At 38.3% G+C, this 24635-nt stretch overlaps 2 protein-coding genes across 4 annotated transcripts in view; both read left to right on the forward strand.

Annotated features, from left to right (window-relative positions):
* The first annotated feature begins 3439 nt into the window (after positions 1-3439).
* hpxa (hemopexin a) lies at positions 3440-14114 on the forward strand. 2 transcript variants are annotated; one of them, XM_079881731.1, is made up of 11 exons: positions 3440-3642; positions 10465-10560; positions 11203-11231; positions 11359-11475; positions 11626-11783; positions 11895-12048; positions 12153-12365; positions 12469-12570; positions 13240-13364; positions 13469-13616; positions 13717-14114. In XM_079881731.1, exons 2-11 carry the CDS (start codon positions 10499-10501, stop codon positions 13944-13946), a joined length of 1338 nt encoding a protein of 445 aa, XP_079737857.1. In that variant the 5' UTR covers positions 3440-3642; positions 10465-10498; the 3' UTR covers positions 13947-14114. The 2 variants fall into 2 exon arrangements, with proteins under 2 accessions (XP_079737857.1, XP_079737856.1); XM_079881730.1 differs by lacking the exon at positions 3440-3642 and adding an exon at positions 10274-10357.
* Positions 14115-18644: 4530 nt separating this feature from the next.
* The window catches only part of LOC307164685 (interferon-induced GTP-binding protein Mx), a 35108-nt gene continuing 29117 nt past the window's right edge, over positions 18645-24635 (forward strand). For both annotated transcript variants that reach the window (XM_079881728.1, XM_079881729.1), the window contains exons 1-4: positions 18645-18729; positions 21113-21342; positions 22390-22527; positions 22652-22806. In XM_079881728.1, coding sequence (XP_079737854.1) covers positions 21126-21342; positions 22390-22527; positions 22652-22806 — 510 coding nt within the window. In that variant the 5' untranslated portion in view covers positions 18645-18729; positions 21113-21125. The remainder of the gene's footprint in view (positions 18730-21112; positions 21343-22389; positions 22528-22651; positions 22807-24635) is intronic.

Raw genomic sequence — 24635 nt, forward strand, 5'->3', positions numbered from 1 at the left:
AGTGAGAACTCATGGACAGGATCCAGATTGTTGCCCTAAATACACCTCACATGTCTGCAATTTATTAGAATCCATAAAACAACACAGAAGTGCATTCCCTCAACAGCCAGCAACCTCATTACAACAAATACAGTGCTGACAGTGTATTTTTTACACAATGTCTAAATCAACAACTAACTGAACAACAACATGTGGTGGGGGTAGAGAAGTGGAGTGGATAAAGATGCAGGGTGTCTGCCCAGAGGTCGCAGAATCCAATTGTTACAGATGATCCATGAATCCTCTAACCATTGCGCCCTCGAGGGAAGCGCCCAACCCAAGACTGCTCAAGGGGGGCTCTCCCTGTAATTACTGTACTGTGGGTTACTTTGGATAAAGGAGTCAGATGAATAACAAGTAATATATGCGTTTTTAAAAAATATATGTCAGCATGTGCATGTAACGCAGGCGTCAAAATAATAAAAATGAAAAAAATATTATTTGTCCTGAATTTATCTGCTGGCTTTATTGACAAATGATCGGGTTTTTTCACACGAAACATATTTTACTCATAGATCACATCACAAATTTACTATCTTACACAAAGTATTTAAAGTATGTATGAAATGGAAGTTGCTATAGTCCTTTCTTCCATATTGTGACGTGCATCTGAGTGAAACGGCTTCTTGCAAAAGAAAAAAATGTAGTGCGGGACTTGATTTGGCCCATTGGGAATTGATTGGATGGTTGTGGTTTGCTATTGCTGTGATCACATGTGAGTGACACGTTGTGCCCTTTGCCAAGAACAAAAGTAAACTAATCAATCAGTAAACTATTACAGAAAGTTTATTAATACACATTTGAGTGATTCTGAGAACGTAAAATTGATGAAAAATCAAAAATCAAATTGGCTCTAAACATTCATGTACAAAATTACTCAACCCCCAAAAGTCAAATTTTGTGCAGAATCTTTTATTCTTTATAACCTCCAATAAATGCTCCCTGTAAGCTTCTGTCCCGTCTCTACTGCAATCTTGGCCTAGACAGTACTCGCTTGAAAAAGCTTCCAGATCACTGATAATCTTTGGTTTTCACATTACCACAGCTTTATTCAAATTCCACCAAATATTTTCAATGAGATTTAAATCTGAAGACTGCACAGGCCACTCAAGAACATTCTATGACTGATCCCTGAACCAAACTTAAGTATATTTGGATGTATACTTTGGGATGGCTGTCCTGCAAGAAAGTCCATTGATCACCAAGCTTCAGTTTCAGCACCAAAGTTATCACCATCTTTGCCAAAATAGCTTGATATACTTCAAATAATTCATTGTTCTTTATACATTCAAGATTTCCACTTCCTGCAACAGCAAAGCACCCCCGTAACAAGACTAGAGCCCCCCCCCCCCCCCCACATTTTATTCCCCTTAATGATATTGTGTTTTTCTTCAAAACCCTCTAAGGTTTTTTGGTACAACAAATTTTAAACTTATGAATAATGCTGCCAGCTGTGTTTCTAGGAACTCTTAGTGTTTTGGAAATCTTCTTGTAGCCAGAGACTTTCTAATGTAATAAAACAATTTGTTCTCTACAGCTTTTGTGAGAGCTCTTTTGACATGGCAATATTTGCTACTCAACTTTAGCACGTGCATGGGCTAAATGTACAGTATGTGTAACAACACAGCTAATTCAGTTTTGTTATACAGTTTCCAAAGGCTTAATTGTGTTTTAACAAATACCATATCATACAAATAAGTGACTTGGCAGTTAAAAAAAAAAAAAAAAAAAAAAAAAAGTAAAAAAATTTGATTTACAAAAACTGATTGGTTGAATTGTGTTCAAGGATAAGGCTATATTTTTCAGGTCGAGGCAAGTTCAATGATACGTTTTGTTAAAGCTCACATTAATGTTATTCTATGTCAACTACAGTGTTACATTTAGCTTCTATTCTAAAAAGAAGTTACAGTATGCATTTTGAAAACCATTACCAGATAATCAAACTTTCCCCATCGAATAAGAAAAAAAACAGTGCTGGGTACTAACTGATTACATGTAATCTGGATTATCAGATTCCAAAAAAATTAAGTACTTGTAATTAGATTATGCTAGCTTCTAAAATACTCGTAACAAGACTAAAGTTACCTTTTTATTGATTACATGATTACATGTTATTCTCACAATGGCAGAAAATTATTTATAATAGATTGATTCTCCTTACTACCTTTTTACTATTTAAATTTCCTTTCTAATAAAAAAAAAAAAAAAGCCTATACATTCATAAGGTCATCTAGGTTTGTGGAATTGCACACACAGACCAGCCACTAGTCATGAGCCTATCACCGAAAGCTTTTCATTAAACTCACGAACCCCCTGCAGTTCCTTCACAAACCTTAGTCTGGGAAACCCTGTGATTATTATTCTATGTAACGTTACTTCAAGTTGTAGATAAAGAAGGGAATACATTTTCTTTCTCTTTGTATTTTTGGTACACGATAATAGGGTACACGTTTATCCTTTTCAAATCAATGTGATAAACGAGTTAGGTCAAAAGTAATCAAAAAGTAGTCACTAGTCAGATTAGATTATTTTGAATAAAAAAGGAAATAAAAGCAGATCAGTCATTCAGCGCTATTATGGCTGCAGTGTCACGTGACAAGCAATGACGCGTCACCATGGAAACAATAAAGTGATCAAGACGGTCACCATATGAACTCATTGAAAAACTCACGGGGGTCAGCCAGAATATTTTAAATGTAGGCCCTACGTGTAAAACGGTTAAACATGAATACACAGCCTGTGTTAATTCTTTTTATTAAGTAGAGTAGGCCTACTTTTTTTTTTACTTAATATTTTAAGTACAGTACAGTTTTTATTTCACTTTTAGGTGCAATACATTTAAATTGAATCATTATTTACGTTTTTTTAATTTACCTTTATGTAAGCAGCACAGTGCCGTGTTAATATTCAAACTGTGTTTTTACAATGTTTAAAGTAGCTGACAATAATAAAAATTCTTATTATAAATAAAACGGCCTCATTTTTTAGCTTTGCATAACTGTAGCTGAATAGTGAGGCTTACTATACTGTATTTTCACATTGGTCATATGGTGGTAGCCTACTTGGAGAGCCAAATATTTTCTGAGGTGGTGGTAGCCTACTTGGTGTAAAAAGTTTGAGAACCACTGAGCTAAACGACTGCAAATTGTAAGTAATCTACCCAGCACTGGGAATAACATTTATACTTGCATCACATTGTAAGCTACAGTAAAATAATTATATAGGCTAGCTTTTATCAAAGCGTCAAGTTCAGCCCTGCTGGATCTGAAAACACTGAATCTTGATCATAAACACTAGTTTCTAGTTGAAACTATCACCTTTCAGTTACCATTTAACACGCTACACCATGTCCAACTAAGTTCAGTAAAATAAATTATCCAGGACGTCAACATAAGAACTCAGTGGGTCGAAATAAAAAAAGATGTAGAACCCTTGCCTCGACGCTTCCAGCGTTCTGAATCGCCAACCGTTTAATTGACTGGAACCGGAGACTCGGCAGGTTGCAGGTGCCGCATCTTCATCATCCTGACGCCCACCTGGCGCTCACCACGCTACACTTGGACAGAACAAACCCAAAGCCTCTGAATCCTTCAAGATACTACGGTACAATTTCAGCATTGCAACAGATCCACGCATGTCCACAGTGTCGCTCCACGCAGCGCACTCCGACGCGTTGGTTTTTGTACAGTGTGTAATGTAGATGTTTGGTTACATGAAGCGTGATGTTATTGTGCGTCGTGTCCGTCGATAATTCCTGTAGGTTTTCACAAATGCAAATCACTTAATGTGTCTGCAAAAAATAGAGCACATCGCGCGCTGCACCCACCATGGAAGTCTGTTAGAGCTCCAAGTTTTCATGCATCTTGATTGGTTTATTCCGATTTCCGACTCGAACATTATAGTCCACGAGGGGGCGCGTATGTCAAGTAGTGTGAGATGCCAGTTTAATTCAGCTGTAATTAAAAATGGTAAACCTTTAAGAAATATTCCTAATATAAATAAGCAAATGGAAATGGAAACAAATAGCCTATAGAAATATATAAAAGATATGTGACTGTGTGTCAGTGTGTGTCACTTTCACAGTAGATTCAGACATCAAGTGCCATGAAAATGTCATAATGCAAAAAAGATCCTAATAATCTCATATAGGCTTCATTTTTTGTTTTCCTATTTTTATTTAGATTTTGGGGTGAAATAAAACCCATAAATGTTTGTCATTGCTCACCAAAATGTTGTTAAAATATTAGGTTATTTTATCCTGATTTTTTTTACCTTTCTGGCACAAGAGTCTTTACATTCAAGATTCAACAATAGCCTTTTTTCCTTTTTCTGGGATGACCTGGAAATCCTCTGGTGTGATTTTTGCATTTGCAAGGCAGGACCAGGAATTCAGGGAATAATGCTTGGAGTGAATTCACAGCCAGCTTCCTGCCTACAGTAACACACCTGCACCAATGCAAAGATTTCTTCCTCGTTCATTTCACAGTTGGCAGACTGTCAAAAATGTAAAGTTTTCAGACATTACAAGGATCCTTCACGTTGATTAATTATTATATTTTCTAGATCAGATTCCACTTTAATTAATTGACAAGAGTAAAGGCGTTATACACACAAAGAAACATTGAAATTGATCTGAGATGTTGAAATGATTGCATGGGTCTGAGTAAAGCATTCATCTTTTATTCCTCTCACATGAATCAATTTTCCCTCCCACACAAGCCTATAACTTTGCATTTGCATTTGTTGCTTGGAGCTCTGCTCAATATTACAGCTACAGATATATTTTCTTAAAAGAACAGAGCAGAGATGGTTCAGCTCATGGATCAAATCTGTAACTGTTCTGTGTAACACAAGGCTATGTAAACATTGAGCAGACAAAGTCCAGACATGCCAGATATCAGATTGTGTATTAACAGTTTCTGGATGCTGTGATTGAATGCTGAGCCGAGCACAAGGCTGCAGGGGATGATATTGTTATATAATTGAACTGACAGGGTTTTTGTTGTTATGTTGAGACAGGGCTGTAAAGCGATTACATTTTTTTAAAAATCTAACTAGTGTAACATTAATCTTATTAATCGCAATATAATCACACATTAAATCCGGCTGAGAAATTACCCCCGAAAGATCATTTAAAGTCATTATTGTGTTAAATCTGAAAAGTATCAAATAGACTTTACAAAAAGTGGCTTTAGAAAGATTTTGTTTTTTAATTTGATTCAACATATAATTTATTAGACAGACTTTTAGGCTACAACAGGCAAGGTTTTATTTTTTTTTTTATTTTTTTTTTTGAAGCTGCATCTGAATTGGTAGCCTATTTAGATATTTTTACAGACTAAAACAGCTTGCTTACCAACATGCAAGTCATACAGGTTTGAAACTGAGGGTGAGTATAGGCCTAAATGAAAACAACCAGAATTTTCATTTTTGGGCAAACTATCTAAATAAGAAAATAAACTTTCAGTAGGTAAATGTCTAAACGAGTAAGTCATTGAGTCATTGATTAATACATTAGATTCACTCAAATGGCTGATTCATTCAAGAATTAAGTAAATGCCTGTGAATGGGCCATTGAATCATTGGTTCACCCAATTGATTCGCTCAGAACGCGGATTCATTTAGAAACTAAACACCGCTGTGTTGCTCTGGATTAACATTTCAAATATTCGTTGGCAAAATTGAGCATAAACAGACAATATCGTGTCTAAAATAACACAATATTAAGTTCTTATTTAATGAAAATCAATATTACATTTGCACTCGTGCTATTATAAAACAGCACTCGTGTGAAAGGTTATTGTGCTCGTCACTCGAGTAATATTGCTTAACTATCATAAGATATAAATATGAGACCAAAACGGGCATTTTTGCCCATTTTTGCCCTGACATCTTAAATTTAGGGGCACAATTTTTGTGTTAGTTTGTGTTGTATACTGCTGGATGATGCCATAGCTTCATTTTGTTCACATATAGCTACTGCTGAACACACATGATTCTGCTGCATGCATGTTTAAATCCTGTAATTGACTATCTGAATATGTCAACTAGGCTATCACAGTATGCAGGTCATTTGAAGGATCTCATTTGTCCTTAGGTGCAATGCTAATGTGATTATTTGGGTTGATTTTAATCGTGCATGTCTTTATGATGCCTTTAGTCCCAATATTTCTGCTCTAGTTTTTTTCTTTTCACAACCCTACTTTGGTTTGCCTTGACCCTGCATATTACTTAACTGCTTGCAGTGGGCATTAGCTATGCATAATGCTCTTTACTTACATTACTTGCCTTTTGCTTTCTGGATTGAGAATCTCACACTGCACAAAATGTGTTAAGATGAAAATATCATCTTTTCATGTTTGATGCAAACTGACTTATTCTTTGCAACAAGCTATCAGATTTTCTTTTCGTACTGTTTGCACATGTAATAGTGCCTTGACAGCAATATTTCAGGGGGTGTTGCATATGTTACCTCATTTGCATGTATTCATTGTAAAATACAGCAGGATTTGCACCGGCCCACACTGGCAAAATAACCAAAACCTGGTTCAATGACCATGGTATCACTGTGTAATTACGGTGTGATTTCATGTAATATTCTAATTTTCTGGGATTTTGATTTCGTGGGTTTCATAAGCTGTAAGCCATAATCATCAAAATTATAACAAATAAAGGCTTGAAATATCTCACTTTGCATGTAATGAGTCTATATAATATATTAGTTTCACCTGTTAAGTTGAATTCTTGAAATAAATCAACTTTTTGATGATATTCTAATTTTATGACCAGCACCTGTATATATATATATATATACATATATATATATATATATATATATATATATATATATGATGTGCAATGGAGAAGACATGACAAAGCAGAAAGTTGGTTAGAATGCTGAACCTGTCTTTGTCCAGCAGGGGGAAGCAACAGACTTTTAACCATTGTTTTTCGCAGCACTTCGCTTTTTGCTGGTTGAAACATTGCTATTGTTTCCTTGGACACAACTTTTACTGTTTTAACAAGTTATTGGTTCTTTGGTGGGTAACTACCCAAAAGATTCCCAAAACTGCTTAATGCGCTTTAATGCTATGTTACCAATAGGGAGAGTGAGAAAAATATGTGTAGCCTAATGTTTGTAATGCGGCATAATGACTGACCGGAAGTGCTAACCACTATTGTTAAAGCAGTAATGTGTTATGGTAACATTTAAAAACATAATAAATGTAAATAAATATTACACACTTGTCCCATCCTTTACAAACTGATTTTGGCCCTTGCTAGAGAACTTTTAGCTTAGCACATCATCATCCTTAAAATAACATTTCTGTGTAAGATAAATAAAAATGTTATATTTGATTCCATTGCCTATTTAAATTCATTTCTCTAGTCGGGAAACTTTTTCGCGTACCATTTTTGAAGCACGTAGCAATATAGGCTACGTGCCATGTTCAAGGTCACAGTAATGCATAAGGTCAACTATGCTGTGACATAGTCAGGTGGTTTTGTTGGTACACATACAGTCGTGGTAAAAAAAGAATGGCCCTTAGTAAATATGATCAAAGAAGGCTGTGAAAAAAAGAAAATCTGTATTGTTTATCCTTTTGGGGTGTGCAGCAATCGATTTAAATAGTATTTGGGTTTAATTGGTCGTATAATGAGATCTAATAGCCAATATGTTGTCAGTGCCGAGACTTTTCACGTGAAATAGATAGATCCGACTCTTAATATGCAGTAGAGTAGGGGCACACCTTTTGCCAAGTGTGTCAGAGGTTGTGGGTCCTAATCCGCACTCGCATAGTTTTTTTTTTTCTTCGTTTTTTTCTCATCAAAACCGATTAGACCTATGTTTATCAGTGGTTGTATATCAAGCAGGGACACGTTTGTGTGCATTTTGTTTTGTGATTTCACCGGAACGAATAGAGAGTCTCCGCAACGGATTGAAGCGCGCGTCTGAGTGAAGACAGTGCGGCGTGTGCGCGAGCCACAAGAGAACACTGTATCCGCGTTATGTTATGTTTTATTTGTATTGGTACATCCGTGCCGCGAGATGTTTCAAAAGTGGTGGGGATAATATCAACCCATGGCAAAAAGTGGTGGGGACATGTCCCACCCACAAATTACGCCTATGATTTAAGTAAAACTAAAGTAGGGGGAAAATCACATTAAGAAATTAATGTTTTTCTATACTGCACGTTGGCCACAATTATTGGGTACCCTTAGAATTCCTTATGAATAAAATATATACAAGTATTCATATTTTCATATTTATCATTTTTAGCACACCAGGGTGACTAGTAACATGAAATTATCCAGCCATGACTATAAGTATAAATAATAAATCAGGTAACACAAAGGCCAAATTCCTTTAATCATCCATCACATTGGTAAAACCAAAGAATATAGTTCTGACGTGCAGCAAAGATTGTTGAGCATCACAAAATAGAAAGTGGCAGTCAGAAAATAGCTAAAGCATTGAAAATTCCCATTTCCATCATCAGGGCAATAATTAAGAAGTTCCAATCAGGAGATGTTACAAATTTGCCTGGAAGAGGACGTGTGTCTATATTGTCTTAATGCACGGTGAGGAGGAGAGTTTGAGTTGCCAAAGTCTCTCCAAGGATCACAGATGGAGAATTGCAGAGATTAGTTGAGTCTTGGGGTCAGAAAGCCTTAAAAAAAAACCAGCATCCTACATCACCACACATCCGACATCACCACAAGTTGTTTGGGGGGGGTTTCAAGAAAAATCCTCTGCCCTCATCCAAAAACTGGAACCCACTACTGGAACTTCAAATGAAACTGGGTTCTATTGTCAGATGAAACTAAAAAAAAAAAAAAAAGAGCAAACCCACAAGATGTGTTTAGTGCACACAGGGATAAAAAAGTATACCACATGTGTACGATTAATAAACTGCTGGATCAGGAGAATGATCCAAAACAAACATCAAAATCAACACAAAAATGGGTCACTGAGCACAAAAGTAAGGTTCTGCCATGGCCATCCCAGTCCGGTGATCTGAATTCTAACTGAAGAGTAGAGTGTATCAACATGAACTTGGGAATTTAAAGGATCTGGAGAGATTCTAGTCTCTAATCTCAACAGGCATTATAGGAGAAGACTCAGAGCTGTTATCTTAGAGAATTTTTTTTATTTCATTGTTCCATTTATATACATACATACCTTTTCAATTGTTTTAATCCAATTAAGGTTAGATTATTTTCACAGGCTATATATATATATATATATATATATATAGTGAGAAATGCAAGGTTGGATGCTGATGCTAATCTGTGTAAGCCAGTTATATACTGTAGCTGCCTTTATATTATAGAAAGGGGTCCCTCACAATAATAGCAGCATATTTGAGGGTCTGGGTGGCATTCAAAATGCTTGAAAACCCCTCAAATAAATATTATAAAATATAGTGATGTATCAGGTCAGTCTCTCTATCACAGTCTCTGCATTAATATGAATTCTGCAAAACACTTTTATGCTTCCATGAGTATTTTGACAGCGCAAAAATTCTCTGTTAATGATCACCATATCAAACTAAACTGCAGAGGTCAGCACTTCATATTGATTATCTATGTTATTTGCCTGGTTAACCGGGAAAAAGGTAACACGGCCCGGTTCACATGGGTTTTCTAGAAAATTCGACCCTGTGCATGCACATAGTGACAAAGCATACATTTGAGCACACATTGCATTTCAATAACTTTATCATTATCATTTATCATTATCATTATCTTTTCATTAATTAATTTTCTACAGGTTAAAACATATCAATCAGTATTAATTGGCAATCAGCTTGCACTGCTTAGTGACGTGTTAACTTGATGGTTGATCATTCTTGACTTTTTTTTTTTTTTCCTACAAGAATATTATATTATTTTTTTTTTTTTACAAGAAATGTCCCAACAAATTAAAATAACAACAACAACAAAAAAAAAAGTGTAGTGACCAACCTTTCAGAAAACAAAATGCATGCAAATACTATATACAACATAAAGTACAGTTTACTTTTATATTCCTAAGTAGGAAAGTTTGAAGATGCATGCTAAAGCATGTACTATGAACTATCATGCCAATGACTGCTGACCTGCAAAGGGGGTCTCTAATTATTTACTAATTCATGCCAAGTCTAATTCACGATGGATGGATCTTTGCATTGTGCAACTCATGTTACCCGTACCACCCCCAATACCACACCAGAAATTCCTTGAAAAAATCATATGCACCTTGACCAGCTGGTGAATGGGGGAGTTAGGGGAATCGTGCAAACGTGCATTTATGCGTGTTGTTTTGTGTGGGCACGTAAGTTACTGAATGTCCCTTCCTACGCTCTGTGCAAACGGGGGCGTACGTGTTGTCTGGTGGAGTGTATAAATTGGGGTCATCAGGTTGTGCTTTACCTTTTCCAGCTGAGCTCTGTCTCACCAAAGGACCCTGCTGATCATGAAGCTCGTTCAAACGCTTACTCTGTGCCTGGCTCTGTTGCTGAGCCTTGCTGCTCCCTCGTGAGTATACACACAGACACATGTCAACACAGTACGTACAATGTTAAAATGAGTCAAATACTGAATAATGTGTTCAGATTAGCTATATATCACACGTTTATTACTTTAACCTAGCATTAAAAATAACTTTTGCAAAAAAGTTTATCTGTTTGAAGTGGGATTTTATGTGTTCATGTGCACCAACATTTAGATTTTTTCAACTTTAATTGCTTGGTCTCTAACTCAATAAATTATTGAATTCACTTCATTTAGCAAAAGCTTTTATCAAAAGTGACTTATAAATGAGAAACATAACAAGCAATTTATCATAAGAGACAACTATTCTTGCAGTATGGCACAATGGCAAGTTTCAAGTATAAGGTCGATTAGTACAGTAGTTTTACAGTTTCGTTGTACATTTTTTTTTATCTCAGACAATTGCCTTAATTGCTTGATTTGTTTGTTTTTTGATTAAATTATTTCTAAAAACAATTTTATAAATAAATCTAATGGTCAAATAGCTGATTTAGAGATATACTATTTTGTTATCATTAGAGATATTTTGCATGGGCTCCCTAATTTGGGTTAATGAAAAGGGCCCGTTGTTACAGTGTGTTGTAATGGTTAATTTTAACGTAGACGTATTTGTTTATTTGTGTTCAGGCATCATCAGGAGGTTCATGCTAAAAAAGGTGGGTCTTCTCAATAACCAGATGTAAACAATTTTCCCTTAAGTGGGTAGTAAATGAAAGTGATACATCAGCAAATTCTGATTTCATCAAGACACATATTTCATGATATGAATTATTTTTGGTTCAGACAAACCTGAAGGACATAAGCATGAATTGCACCATGATGCTAAGCTTGACCGCTGCGCAGGAATGGAGTTTGATGCAGTCGCTGTGAACGAGGAGGGAGTTCCTTATTTCTTCAAGGGTGAGAGATGAAAAAAAAAATATGGTAAAAAGTAATGATAAATCAATGTAAACAATAGAAATTTGAATTTTCTTGAGTGAATGAATTAATTTTTTTTTTTTTTTTTGAGTGGCCCTTTAACTGACCTTTCTCGTTGACTTTTGACCAAAGGTGACCACTTGTTCAAGGGTTTCCATGGCCAGGCTGAGCTGTCTAATCAAACCTTCCTTGAGCTGGACGACTATCATCATCTGGGACATGTGGATGCTGCATTCCGCATGCACTCTGAAGACAGCCCAGACCACCATGACCACCAGTTCTTCTTCCTGGTAATTTTAACATTACCTGAAGTGCAATTTATTTGTCGAATCCACTGTGATGTTTGCTTTATGTATCAACACCAGACAAGTAAACTAACATCTTCTTTAACACCATTTAAGGACCAAAAGGTCTTCAGCTACTACAAGCACAAACTGGAGAAGGGCTATCCCAAGGACATCTCTGAAGTTTTCCCTGGGATTCCTGACTACTTGGATGCTGCAGTGGAGTGTCCCAAGCCAGACTGTCCTAATGACACCGTAGTCTTTTTCAAAGGTATTGTAATATTGTATTATATTTCTTTGATTAATTATAATGGAAAACATGTAAGTATGTTGAGAAGATTTTGTAGGTTTAAATTCCTTCATAATCCACCAAAGGTGATGAGATCTACCACTTCGATATGAAGACGAAGAAGGTTGATGAAAAGGAATTCAAGAGCATGCCCAACTGCACAGGAGCCTTCCGTTACATGGGTCATTATTACTGCTTCCATGGACATCAGTTCTCCAAGTTTGACCCCATTACAGGAGAAGTCCAGGGCAAATATCCAAAGGAGAGCCGTGATTACTTCATGAAATGCCCACATTTTGGTAAGCGTAACAAGTGTGGAAAAGTTAACAGGCTTGAGAAAGCATGCATTAAAAAAGCAGAACTTGGAGTCTTATAGGGTGTCTCTACTTGTATCACCCTCAGGAGAAAAAAGCACTGATGACCACATTGAGAGAGAACAGTGCAGCCGTGTGCACTTGGATGCTATTACATCTGACGACGATGGCAGTGTATATGCTTTCAGAGGTGAATTTCCTATTGTTATTTTGTCTAGACAGGAACAAGGAATTTTAGTGACTCTTTTTCAGGTTACATCATTACACCAGTAGGTGGCAGCAAGTGACTAGTTGAGAATCATTCATTCAAACGATTCCTTCAAAAACGCAGACCCTGCATCTCATTTGCCATATAATCCGCCATTAATAGTAGGCCTATTCAAGACCTAATCAGGCTAATATTTAGGGTGGATAGGATTCGAATTGGGAGGCAAGATTCGATTCCTATCAGGATCGAAGCCTTTATGAGTGAGTCATTGAATCACTCATTCAACTGATTCCTTGAAAAATGCGAATTGTTGCTCGGATACGCGTTGTTCGCATAATTTTTTTCAATTACTTTTTTCGTATAGGCAGAACAAAAACAGACATTGTAACTGACCATAATGTGTCTAAAATATAAGTTACACAATATTAATCTTTTGTTTATTAAATGTATATATACAAGTAAAATCACTTGCAAAATCCCAATTGTACAGTCCGTCCAAATATCAGTAAGGCATCGAAAGCTCTCTTGTTATTGTGCTATTTCTTAAAAATGTATACCAATGTACACATGCAACTGCAAGTCACTATTTTAACAAATGCAATTTCACAGACCCACACAATAATAATAATAATCTTCGTTTCTCTTCCCTAGGGTACCACTTCCTCAGCATAACTGGTGATAAGTTTCATTCAGACACAATTGAGAGTGCTTTTAAAGAGTTACACAGTGAAGTGGATGCAGTCTTCTCTTATGAAGGTCATCTCTACATGATCAAGGTTATTTTGTGCAGCAGTTTAATTTTTTTTACCAGGCTTTATTATAGCTGTATTTTATTTTATTGTGGAAATGTCTTCTCATATATATTATATTCCATGCACAGGATAAGCAAGTGTTTGTGTACAAAGTTGGAGAGCCACACACACACCTAGAGGGTTACCCCAAACCCCTGAAGGAGGAGCTGGGAATTGAGGGTCCTGTAGATGCTGCCTTTGTGTGCGCAGACAAACACATTGCTCATGTCATCAAAGGTATAATCACAGGAATGCTTGTTCTGTCACATTCTACTGTAGATCCTTACTACAAGCTTTTGTCATAGTGACAGAAAACTCACTGTCTTTTCTACTATAGGTCAAACAATCTATGATGTTGACTTGAAAGTCACCCCACGTAAGCCTGTGAAGGAAGGAAGCATAACACAATTTAAAAGGATTGATGCTGCAATGTGCGGCCCCAAGGGTGTGACGGTTGTCATCGGTAACCATTACTACATATATGATACTCCCACGATTATGATGAAAAGCAAAATCATGCCTGAGCAGCACAAGGTGTCTCAGGAGATGTTTGGCTGTGACCACTAGAGAGTGGCGTGCAGAGCCATTTACTGCCATTGTACGGTGTGCTGGCTAATGCATGTGTCTATTACCACCGAGCCTGCATTATTTTATTTGAAGCTCCATTGAAGAATAAGATTTGGTTATTTCTCCTTGATCTGTGCACTGTGTGGTTAATAAATAATCTTATCTTTCATATTTGTCTGTTCAGTGTGATCCTATATATTACTGCATATATATGTAGTTATTAGATTTGTTCATTAATTACACTGTTATATATAGGCCTATACTTTCTAAACTGCTTAAATGACCTAACTTCACATAAACAGCTTCAATACAGAAATATAGCTGCAAGCAGCCATTAGCTTATTCACCGTATCCCCCAGAGTTAGATAATTCCATAAATACCCTTTTCATCTCACGGAGATGAAAAGGTTATGTATGGACATATCTAACTCTGGGGGATGCGGTGAATAAGCTAAAGTCCCAAAAAGTCGGCATGTTCCTTTAAAGCCTTTTCGAGGTATGCGAATGTTGCGGCACCTTGGACAAAGACCCTGCATGCCACTGCAAGTCAATCGGACTGCATAGCTATAGCTGTTTTCATGTTTTTTTTTATAGTGCCACCAAGTGGCCGTCACCACATCCTTTGTCATACAATCACAGACAGAGCCCAACTCCAGTTTAAGAGTTACTTTTGGTCGCTGTAGCGCTGTAGGAGATTGGGGCAAGTCTTGGAGACGTTGTAGACGGGTGGGTAGGCTACCATCCCTTAAAGATTCAAGTCTCTATGACTTATGGTTTGGTCTGCCCAATCACTTTCAGGGAAAAATGCTGATCCTTGGAAATTCTAACAGTTACAAAAGGGTTTCAGTGATACGTGCTTGATTACATAATATATAGCCAGTCTGTAAACACGCACACCAGAGAGGAAAAATACCCATTTCTGCACTTTCAGGTCATTTATCATGGAAATCTAGTGGGTTTTTTTTGTTGTTGACCTTTTAATGTGTAATAGCTCTGGCCTGATCTCTAGTTTGCACGCTTCTTTAGAATCATGTAACGCATGTGCTCACCTAATTCCGTGAAGTTCTACGTAAATCAGACAGGAAAAGTGTAATTTTCAGCAGCCATTTTCGTGTGATGTGCCATATGAATACAGCATTTTTACAACTTTTTAGCAGTTATAGCCCCACATGTTTGCATGCTTCTTTAGAATTATGTGGCAAATGTCCTCACCTAATGACGCAAAGTTTTCTAAATTACCCTATTATAGCTATGAACATTTTTTGATAATTATTGACCGAGAGTCCAGAGAATTATGCCACAGTGGTTTATCGATGTTGAGCCAAAAATCTAGGACTAGTTTGCGAAAGTAGGTTTTTGAAATAATCTCCAATATTTAACGAACAAATCGATTGACAGCAGTGGTCCTACAGGCAAAGTTGCTCAGAATGAGTAATCCTGATTTTTCCGGATACCCCTACGAACAACGATGGAGCAAACCAGAGCGCACGGCCCTCATGCGCCTCGACAGCAAGCTCGTCGCTAATGTTTGCTAGTTCTGCTGGAAGCTCAAGTTTGACAAATTCCCCTGGCCACACAGTATGCGATGAGGTGGCACGAAGTATGTGAGCTCGCCGAATGGCATGTCTGTCTCCGAACGTCAGACTGGCACCATACTCGTATATGTCTGACCCCACACAGACCTGATGTCGAGCAGGGCGGATGGAGATGTCATTACATTCCATAAAGGGGATGCCAACGAGAATGTCAGAATCCAGGTTTTCTACCACAAGTCCGTCGAAAAAAGAGCTTGTGCCCATCTCTCTGAAAATGTGTGCGTGTCTCTCCCACCACCTTCAATGGCGAGGAGCCGTCTACCTGATGAGCTGACTGCGTATACTACTGGAGACTTTAAGGCCCAGTCTGCTGGCACACGCCACACTTATCATGTTTCCTGTTGCACCAATGGACAGCCTAATGGGGATGTGGCCATGGAAGGCTCCGATGCATAGTCACTGCATGATATGAACGCGCTGTACCGCCTTAAGGTTGCACGCCGTGTCCTCGTTTTCATCCTCGGACTTGCCGTCAGAGTGATTGTCCGGTCTGCGAGCCTCTTTACAAAGTGGGCAGGATTTCCTGAGTTGACCCAGTGAAGCCAGCTTCTCTCTTGGGGGGTTAGACACAGCCGAGCACGTAGCTCTAGCATCCTCTGATGACTGCAGCTCGTCTAGTAATGAGCACAGGCCTTGAGATATCTCTGGTTTAATGGACGCCAGAGTGCGTGACCGTAACTCTGTGCCATACCTCTGCTTTACAAGCTTCAGCAAGTCGCTGTGTATAAGACGAAGCCAAGTGAGAACAACAAAGTTTTCTATCGTGGGGGAGAGCTCCTCATTTTCCGCAATGGGTTCACCTCCGTGAGTAATGCCAGAGTCTCTGCGTATAGTAGATTATCCTCAACAAAAGCCATTAATCTCTGGTACAAATCCTCTGGTCCTTCATTAGACTCTAGTTAAATAGCAGAAAAATCAATAAAATGTGCAGCATTCGGCTGGAATCCATAATGTAGTCTGATTGTCTGCCATATGAGATCAATGCATGTAGAGCTCTTAACAATAATATTTCGGGAAATAACTGGGCAGTAGTTTACAATCTGCGCCAGCATAAGCTCAAGCATGCTAAACTTTTGTTGGCGCTTGCGCCGTTGCACCGTGGGAACATCTGCGTCATCATCGGTAAAACCTCTGAATAGCCCTCATCTTCTTTTCCCAGTGTGCACCGTCAACTAGAAATGAAGCGAACTCTGTGTATGACGCCAGTTCTCAAATTAATTCACAGTCTCAACTTTTGTGAGGCACCATTGTTTCGGTGCTGTGTGTATTCACCATGGGTTAAGTCTCGCATTTCACCAGCGGAGATAATCCACAATGCAGCTCGTTTATGCGTTGTCTATTCACCTTATTTTCGAACGCGGAAGTAAATATGGGCCTAATTTCCGTTTTTTGTGCAGCACTTCCGTTACCTCGCTTCTCTGGGCTAACTAACGATATCGATCGCGAAGGATTATGCAGAGTTGACAGAAAAATGTTACACGTGCCGTAGCAGATGAATACAACAAAGAACTAAAGCCCCGCCTCACCCAGTTCGGGTACCGGACCTGGTTGAAACACTCATGCATTTAGCTGGCAGAGTGCTAAAACTTCGCCGGCGCCTTCAGCACAGCCCTAAACACGGTCGAGCCAACGCTGGACTAATATATCTATGGAGGTATTTTGTCATGTCAAATGTATTTAATGCCATCAGAATGCAACCAAAGCACAGGATAGCAATAAGTAGATGGCTATAAATAATTGTAAATCATACAAAATAAATGCCATGATCATGCCATTATGACTAGATTTTATACAGGGGTTAACGTTACTATAATGATTTTGTTTCCCCTTTTTTGAGTTTTTATTGAGACTTCGTAGCACAGCCACTTTTCTGGTATCGGGTGGTCTTCTGTAGGCCTTGTGTTCACGAAATGAAAAGAACAAACATACGGTCGTTTCGGTGGTTTCTTCAAATGTAATGTTTAATAATTAATAACCAATTATGACAACCTCTAACTTCACAAACAATCCTGGTCTTCCTCGAAGCCATATCGATGAGTTAGTAGTTACGAACACTTGTTTGATTAACGGCTACGGTGAAAAGTCATAGGTCTCCCACCTTACTCATACCTAAACCTACCCATCTCCACCCCATCCCTAAACCCACCCCTAAACAATCTCCACCCCTTAGATCTGGATCCAGCTCCGCCCCCTGGATCACGTGTACTGCAGTGAGGTGTAGGGATGGGCGTATCGATACAAAGTATCGATATATCGATACTGATGTCAAGTATCGAAAGTATCTCTCAAATAAAAATATCAACAGTGTTTTTTTTACCAGTGATTTTGTTTATTTGACAATAAATCTAATGCTTACAATATGCAGTGAATTGGATGAATAACCTATGTTAGTGAATAATTGTGTAGTAGAACCACTTTCCTGCTTATCTGAACTGAATACACGCAAATACTGCAAGTCAGAACCAATCGATCACAGACTGATTCGTTCACACACTGCTGACAATGCATTCAAACAGGGCTGCGTTTCCCAGAACAATGCTTAACAGAAGACAGAAAAACATATGTTTGAGCTATTTCACAAATTTAAACAAATTGTAGCCTACATAGTTTGTGCAATTAAATTGTTTTAAATTGAATGTTAAAAGTTCATACTGATGTTCTATTCTGTAACTAATTTTAATATAAATCATACACTGTCAGAATAAAAAGGTTGCATTTTATTGGTGCAACAGCCTATCACTGGCAGACCCTTATGACAATTAACTTTACAGTGACCATAGTTCAAATAGGTCTATAATATTTTGTAGATTTTTGTAGAAGTAAACATTTTAACCATGTGTAAATAAAATTATAATCTAATACATTCCAATTAAGGCGTATTGAATGTTAAAATGCCTTTCAAATATAATGTTAAGTGGGTGTCATTACCCATTTTAATCTTAGTAATTCAATAATTTAAGAATTTTTCAAATTTTAAAGTTCAGTTTATATCGTATTGGTATTGGTATCGGCGATACTGTCCTTGAAAGTATCGGTATCGTATCGAAAACAAAAGAAGTGGTATCGCCCATCCCTAGGTGCTACTGGTACATTGTGCAGTTTCAGATTAAATGAAAGTGAAACTTTTAAGCGTAGGCTATAACACGGTCAGCGCATCTCACATCACAGAGGCGCCGTTGGAGAACTGAGTGAGTACCTGCTTCCATCTCATATAAACTCTATTCTCTATTCTCTATTCTCTCTCTCTCTCTATAAGTCTTTCATTAAAAATGGAGAGAGAAAAAAACTCAATTTGTTAACTCTGGAACGGAGTGGAGCGACTTTCTGCGCTCAAATCGTTATGTGAGTCCTTTAAATTTAATAATAATGATTATTCTGGTTGTAAGCAAACTTGACATAAACTGTAAACTTGTCCTTCAAATATCTGATTGTTTGATGTCATTCCAGGATCAACATGAAAACATGAACATGAAAACACGTCATAAAAACATGTTCGCCAAAAAAAAAAATGGTGCTGTAATTGTAATATAGCATATAGGCCGACAAATTATGCTCCAAACTTCTGTTTCCATTTCTAAATCTCAGATGGCCAGACAGTGATTCGTATTTCATGAATCGTTAAAATAACACCTGTTACATTAATCCTAAACTAAGTGCTCGATCTGCCTCTTTTCCCTGTTCTTTTTTTCCACATTCCATTCCACTTTTTTTCCACATGCAGCAGAGAGAGAGAGAGAGAGAGAGAGAGAGAGAGAGAGAGAGAGAGAGAGAGAGAGAGAGAGACGTTTTTCGTCAAAAAAAAAATAGTTTTGTAGGCTAGTTTAACTGAATGCAGCACAAAACGTCACGATCTCCAACAGCACACTACATCTCCCATAATCCTTTCAGGCTACCACCTGAGCACACTCAACAGCACACTCAAACTCAACTGCAGCCTGCAGTGCGATGACGTATTTGATTGATCATTTGATTTGACAAGCACGCGCGGAATTGGATGTTTTTAACAAGCATGTGTTAATCTTGTATTTAATGTAATATAAACTGTAATGGCGAGTTAAAGATAGAATAAATAGATACAATGTTTCATTCAAAAAATTGTTAAGTGATTTTAAATCAATAGCTAGCATATTTAAACTTTAATAAACTTTAGAGTGGCCTTTTATTGTGGCCAGCCTAAGGCATACCTGTCTAATCAGCATCTGTGTGTGTATGTGTACAGTACTGTGCAAAAGTCTTAGGCATGCATGTTAATATTAAAGGGGTGGTTCAGGATTTTGGACATCGGACCTCATCGGACATTTACCCACTCCACAGTACACCAAAAGCAAATAAATTATACCACCAGTCTATCGATGTAAATGTCTGTTGAGAGAATAATGTTAGAAATCAAACTACTCTTGCATCTCAATGATCGCATTACATTTACAGGAACTAGTTTCTCAGCAGCGGTGGAATTTTACTTTGCTCGGGTTAGTACTGCGCCGAAAAGTAAACACAGAACAGAAGCGCACTACAGTCAGGACGTCTAGCTAGCTAGTAGTAGTCTCGGTTGCCTAGGTAACTTAATATCACTCCGCCGCTGCTGTAGACTGTGCTAATAAATACAGGGAACAAAGTATAACTATTGCAACGCGATGAAAGGGTAGTTTGATTTCTAACATTATTCTCTCAACAGACATTTACATCGATAGTCTGGCGTTATAATTTATCTGCTTTTGGTGTACTGTGGAGTGGGTAAAACTGTTTTAATGGCAGGCTAACAGATACCGTTGACTCGCGCTAGCCTAGCACCGGCGAACTATGCAACTGGGAGGACTGGGTGAAAATTTTTGAAATATATATATATCAATGTTAACATAAACATTTCATATACAATGATTGAACACGTTTGTAGGTCTATATTGTATCATTTATCATTGTAGCCTTAAGTTGATTTTCTGTATACTGTATATTTATTTTTGGACTGAAAGTGGTTAATAAAGTCAAACAATGGTATGCAAGAGAGTCAGTGGTAATATCATTGTGTTCCTGTCGGTCAGTGTTAAAGGAACGGTGTAAAAACTCAAGCTTAGCCTGACAGTTGGACCAGGTTAGTTTCCCAGTATAAGTTGCCAGAGTAACTGAGTTTGAACAATTTTAAGTTTGCTGCATGTAACAGAATCCACCAACAATAAGTCTGACCAACTAAAATAAGCCTGGCTTGTATTATAAACTTGTTTTATGGAACAGCCCTCTGAACTGTTACCTTGGTGTTTTCCTCTGTGACTGGCACTGCCGTTTTAATAAGACCGAAATATACAGGCATTTAAATCAGAATCTACGTCTCAGCACGTGTCTCACTCAGTGAAGATCCTGATGAATCCTTTGCATTAACCTGTTTTTTTAAACTTCTCTATAGACAGACATTTAAATGTCATCATGGTTTTAATAAGATTGTCAAGTTTTAATAAGGCTGTAACCTATCTTTATTTTTGTTGACTTTGTTTCTAAAATTGATAGGTCATCATTGGTTGACAATTGGTCAATATCACTGATCTACAGAGAACTGTTTCTTTTTGTCATATTTTCCAGACAGAGTTCAGACATGTCTCCAAGCAGTTCTTCAAAGGGAAAGAGTAGTAGTCTGAGCCAGCACTATGAAGAGAAGGTCCGCCCATGCATTGACCTAGTGGACTCTCTCAGGTCATTAGGTGTTGAAAAGGACCTGAACCTGCCAGCTATTGCTGTCATAGGTGATCAGAGCTCAGGAAAGAGTTCTGTGTTGGAAGCCCTGTCTGGAGTGGCACTACCTAGGGGAACAGGTAATAGCACAATATGCATTACACAACAGACTGGAAATACCTGTTTGCTCTTTCCTTATTTATTAGTCTGAATAATGTGTTGTTAAAGGAGAACTCCGGTCAATTTTAACATTGAGCTCATTTTTTTGTAAACTTGGAGTGCTGTCAGTACAGAGAACAACGACAAAAATCGGTGTTGCCTACACCGTGTTATCCTCTTTTTAAAATTTGCACCCTGTTGACTTCAATGGGGCAAGTTTTAAACCTGCTTTTAGCCTCTTAACATCCTTGATGTGTCATTACAAGTGCACAGGTCATGTGAGTGATTCCTTCGGAGTGAACACGGGTGAATCTGACTGCAGTAGATGTGAAAGAATAAAAATGATGTTTATTTAGCCAGCGCAAATACCTGTATTTACATTCTGTTTTCGGTCGAAGCCCACAGTAGTCGATTGTCAAGTTCACGCGCGTGATCATAGGTACTAAACCTATGCGCGTGAACTCGACAATCGACTACTGTGGGCTTCGACCGAAAACAGAATGTAAATACAGGTATTTGCGCTGGCTAAATAAACAACATATGGAGTTGTGGACAGACAGTCACAGAGCGCCACAAACAAACAGCAGCCACCTTTCACAATTCATCCTGAACAAAAACAACAAGCTTATGCTGCGTTCACACCATGTTATAACCGTAATTATGAGATGGCAACTCGTGACGTACTACTCGCTGTTTACATCCTCAGACTCTGATTTATGCGATTCTATGTCAACACTATCAACACCGAAATTAATCAGCAGTCAGGTGGTACAAATAAGAGTTCTGTAAGTTGTTTATGTTCATTGTTATTGTAATGTGCTTTGAGACATGACGTAGTTTAACGCCGTCTCGTGAAGCTTTGCAGACTCTGGCTGTACACGTTCATGCGTTTTGGAGGTGGTGTGACTTTGGAGAGCGCTCTGAAGGGAGGGTGGGATCTAATGCTTTCAAAGCTAGCTTGCTTTTGCTAGCCTCTCTGAAATTGCCTACTCTACCTTTAAGCTGAACATCTAGTATATTCAACACAGGTATTGTGACACGCTGTCCTCTGGTATTGAAACTGAAGAGAATTACAAAGGACAACAACTGGCATGGATTGCTGTCATATAATGGCCAAATAAAGCAACTGAAGAATCCAGCTGAAATAGAGAATGCTGTCTTAAATGGTTTGTATACTTACACATTTTATTGAGAACTTTAATTCCCTGTAAGCCTTTAGAATAGCTGAATTAACTGTTTTGTCATCTGTGGGATGTTTGTGACATGGTTGTTTTTTTTATTTTTTTATAGCTCAGACGGCATTGGCTGGAGAGGGAGAAGGGATCAGTCATGAGATGATCACTCTGGAGATCCAGTCCAGTGATGTCCCTGATCTCACTCTCATTGATCTGCCAGGTATTGCTAGAATTGCCACTGGTAACCAGCCAAAAGACATCGAGAAACAAGTAAGACACTAATAGGCCTTTATCGCATCACAATAGAACGCCGGAAGTAGCCGCGGAAAATTGCTGAAGCAGCTGTACTGCGTCTTCTGGTTATTGCGTTCACCATGGCTGCCTGTTAATTATCACTGGACTACTTAGCTCTCGAATCTCCCAAAAGGTTGCTTTTTTTTTTTCTTGTTTCCTTTTTAATGGTTTAATAAAATTGTTAACGAATTATTTAAAATGTAATGATTTAAGCAAAACTTTATTCAAAGGTTAAACCAAACTTTTATTTTGACGGGTTGCCGTGTAGACCTTTGAGTCTCTCTGTGTTTTATAATATGACGATAGTTTTTCTCAAATGAAGCTAAAATGCTGCTGAAGTGACTCTCAGAGCGTTTGTGTTGATGAAGTGCATTAATGTCCTCATATAGGCTGAAAACATCGCGAGCGTCAAGCGTGCCTCATGTGTGTGTGGTAAATGAAACAGCGCGTCTGTGCCATTCATTCACAGAGACACTCACGGTGCGTCCCAATTCGCATACTATCCGTTCTAAATATAGCCTGGTAAGCCAGACCTACATCAAGATGTTGGGTCTGGCAACTCACCATAGACACGGCTCAGTCCGAGGGGCGGGATAAACGGCTGTCTTTCAAATTCCCTCTGCACGCAACAGGACAGCGCTTCAACCAACCAGAGCGTTTTCCCAACAGCGGAGCAAGTTGATATATTCAACTTTTGCCATATCTGGCCGGCAAAACTACGAAAACATCTTCCTTTTTTTAAGAATGACTTAAGTGCCGCTCTATGCTCTTTTCTCAAAGAAAAACCTAACTCCAAGTCCTCCAGAGTCGCGGACAAAGCCGATTCGAAAGATGTTCGCCAGCAGCAGCCGCCATTCTTTGTTTTCAAGTGGCAGGTAACCGTCGCAACTCTGTCGTCATTATGTTAAGCCTGCCCCGCCTACTCTATACACGACGTGATTGGCCTGACCCAATTTAGGTTTTTGCAGCTCGAAAGTCAATGGAGAGTTGCTAGACTGCCCTGGCTAACCTAACCCTAACCGCCTATAAAAGGTCGCCATTCCTACGCTGTGTTTACCTCAGTAGCTGACGACCGGAAGTAGTTATATCTGTTTTGTAGAACCCGGAAGTATGTTGCGCATAACCCCTATTAGTACGTCGCAAATCGTAGTATGTTGAAATGAGTGTTCCAAAGATACCCGGATGGTCTACTATTTCCGGTCAGAATCCGAAGTGCAGATCGATGCGCACTCTAACGGCTAATATTGCCCACAACTCATCGCGCGTTGGACGAGGATTAGGTTATATTAGAACTACAAACACGAGTGAAAAGTGTTAAAAAACTACAGACATGGAGGACGCGTGAGTCCGCCGTTTATGTAGAGAGGTTTAGATAAAGGGGTTTGAGTGATTAATTATCAGTATCTAACCTGACGAAAATGTATTTATTCAATGTTGTCTACATTATATTGCATCTGCAGCAGCATTGTGAACTTTTGTAAATATACGTTTAGCCATTAACTTTTAAATGCATTATTATATTCAAATTGCAAACACATACCGTTGACGTTCGAACTTGAGTGTGTGGGCCAGTACTTCCGGTGAAAACTTCCAGTGATCTGACAGCGAGAGCGGGAGACAGCGAGTCTTACTGACCTACTTTTCATCTAAAGGTAACTAAGTAACCACCGGAAGTGCGAGTACACTGCTTGGCGATTTCGAACGTTCCGAAACCAGGAAATAAGATAAAGGGTGCTTCTCAATATCCCTCCTCGTCTCCTCTCTCCTCCGTCCTCCATCCTATGACCCGGAAACCGATCGAGCAC

Source organism: Squalius cephalus (genome assembly GCF_949319135.1).
Source record: "Squalius cephalus genome assembly, chromosome: 9".
Taxonomy (NCBI): domain Eukaryota; kingdom Metazoa; phylum Chordata; class Actinopteri; order Cypriniformes; family Leuciscidae; genus Squalius; species Squalius cephalus.

Coding starts and splice junctions, on each gene's coding strand:
- hpxa (XM_079881731.1), top strand. CDS start 10,499: ATGAAGCTCGTTCAAACGCTTACTCTGTGCCTGGCTCTGTTGCTGAGC. Junction 11,232..11,358: donor GGAGGTTCATGCTAAAAAAG/GTGGGTCTTCTC, acceptor TTTTTGGTTCAG/ACAAACCTGAAGGACATAAG. Junction 11,476..11,625: donor AGTTCCTTATTTCTTCAAGG/GTGAGAGATGAA, acceptor TTTTGACCAAAG/GTGACCACTTGTTCAAGGGT.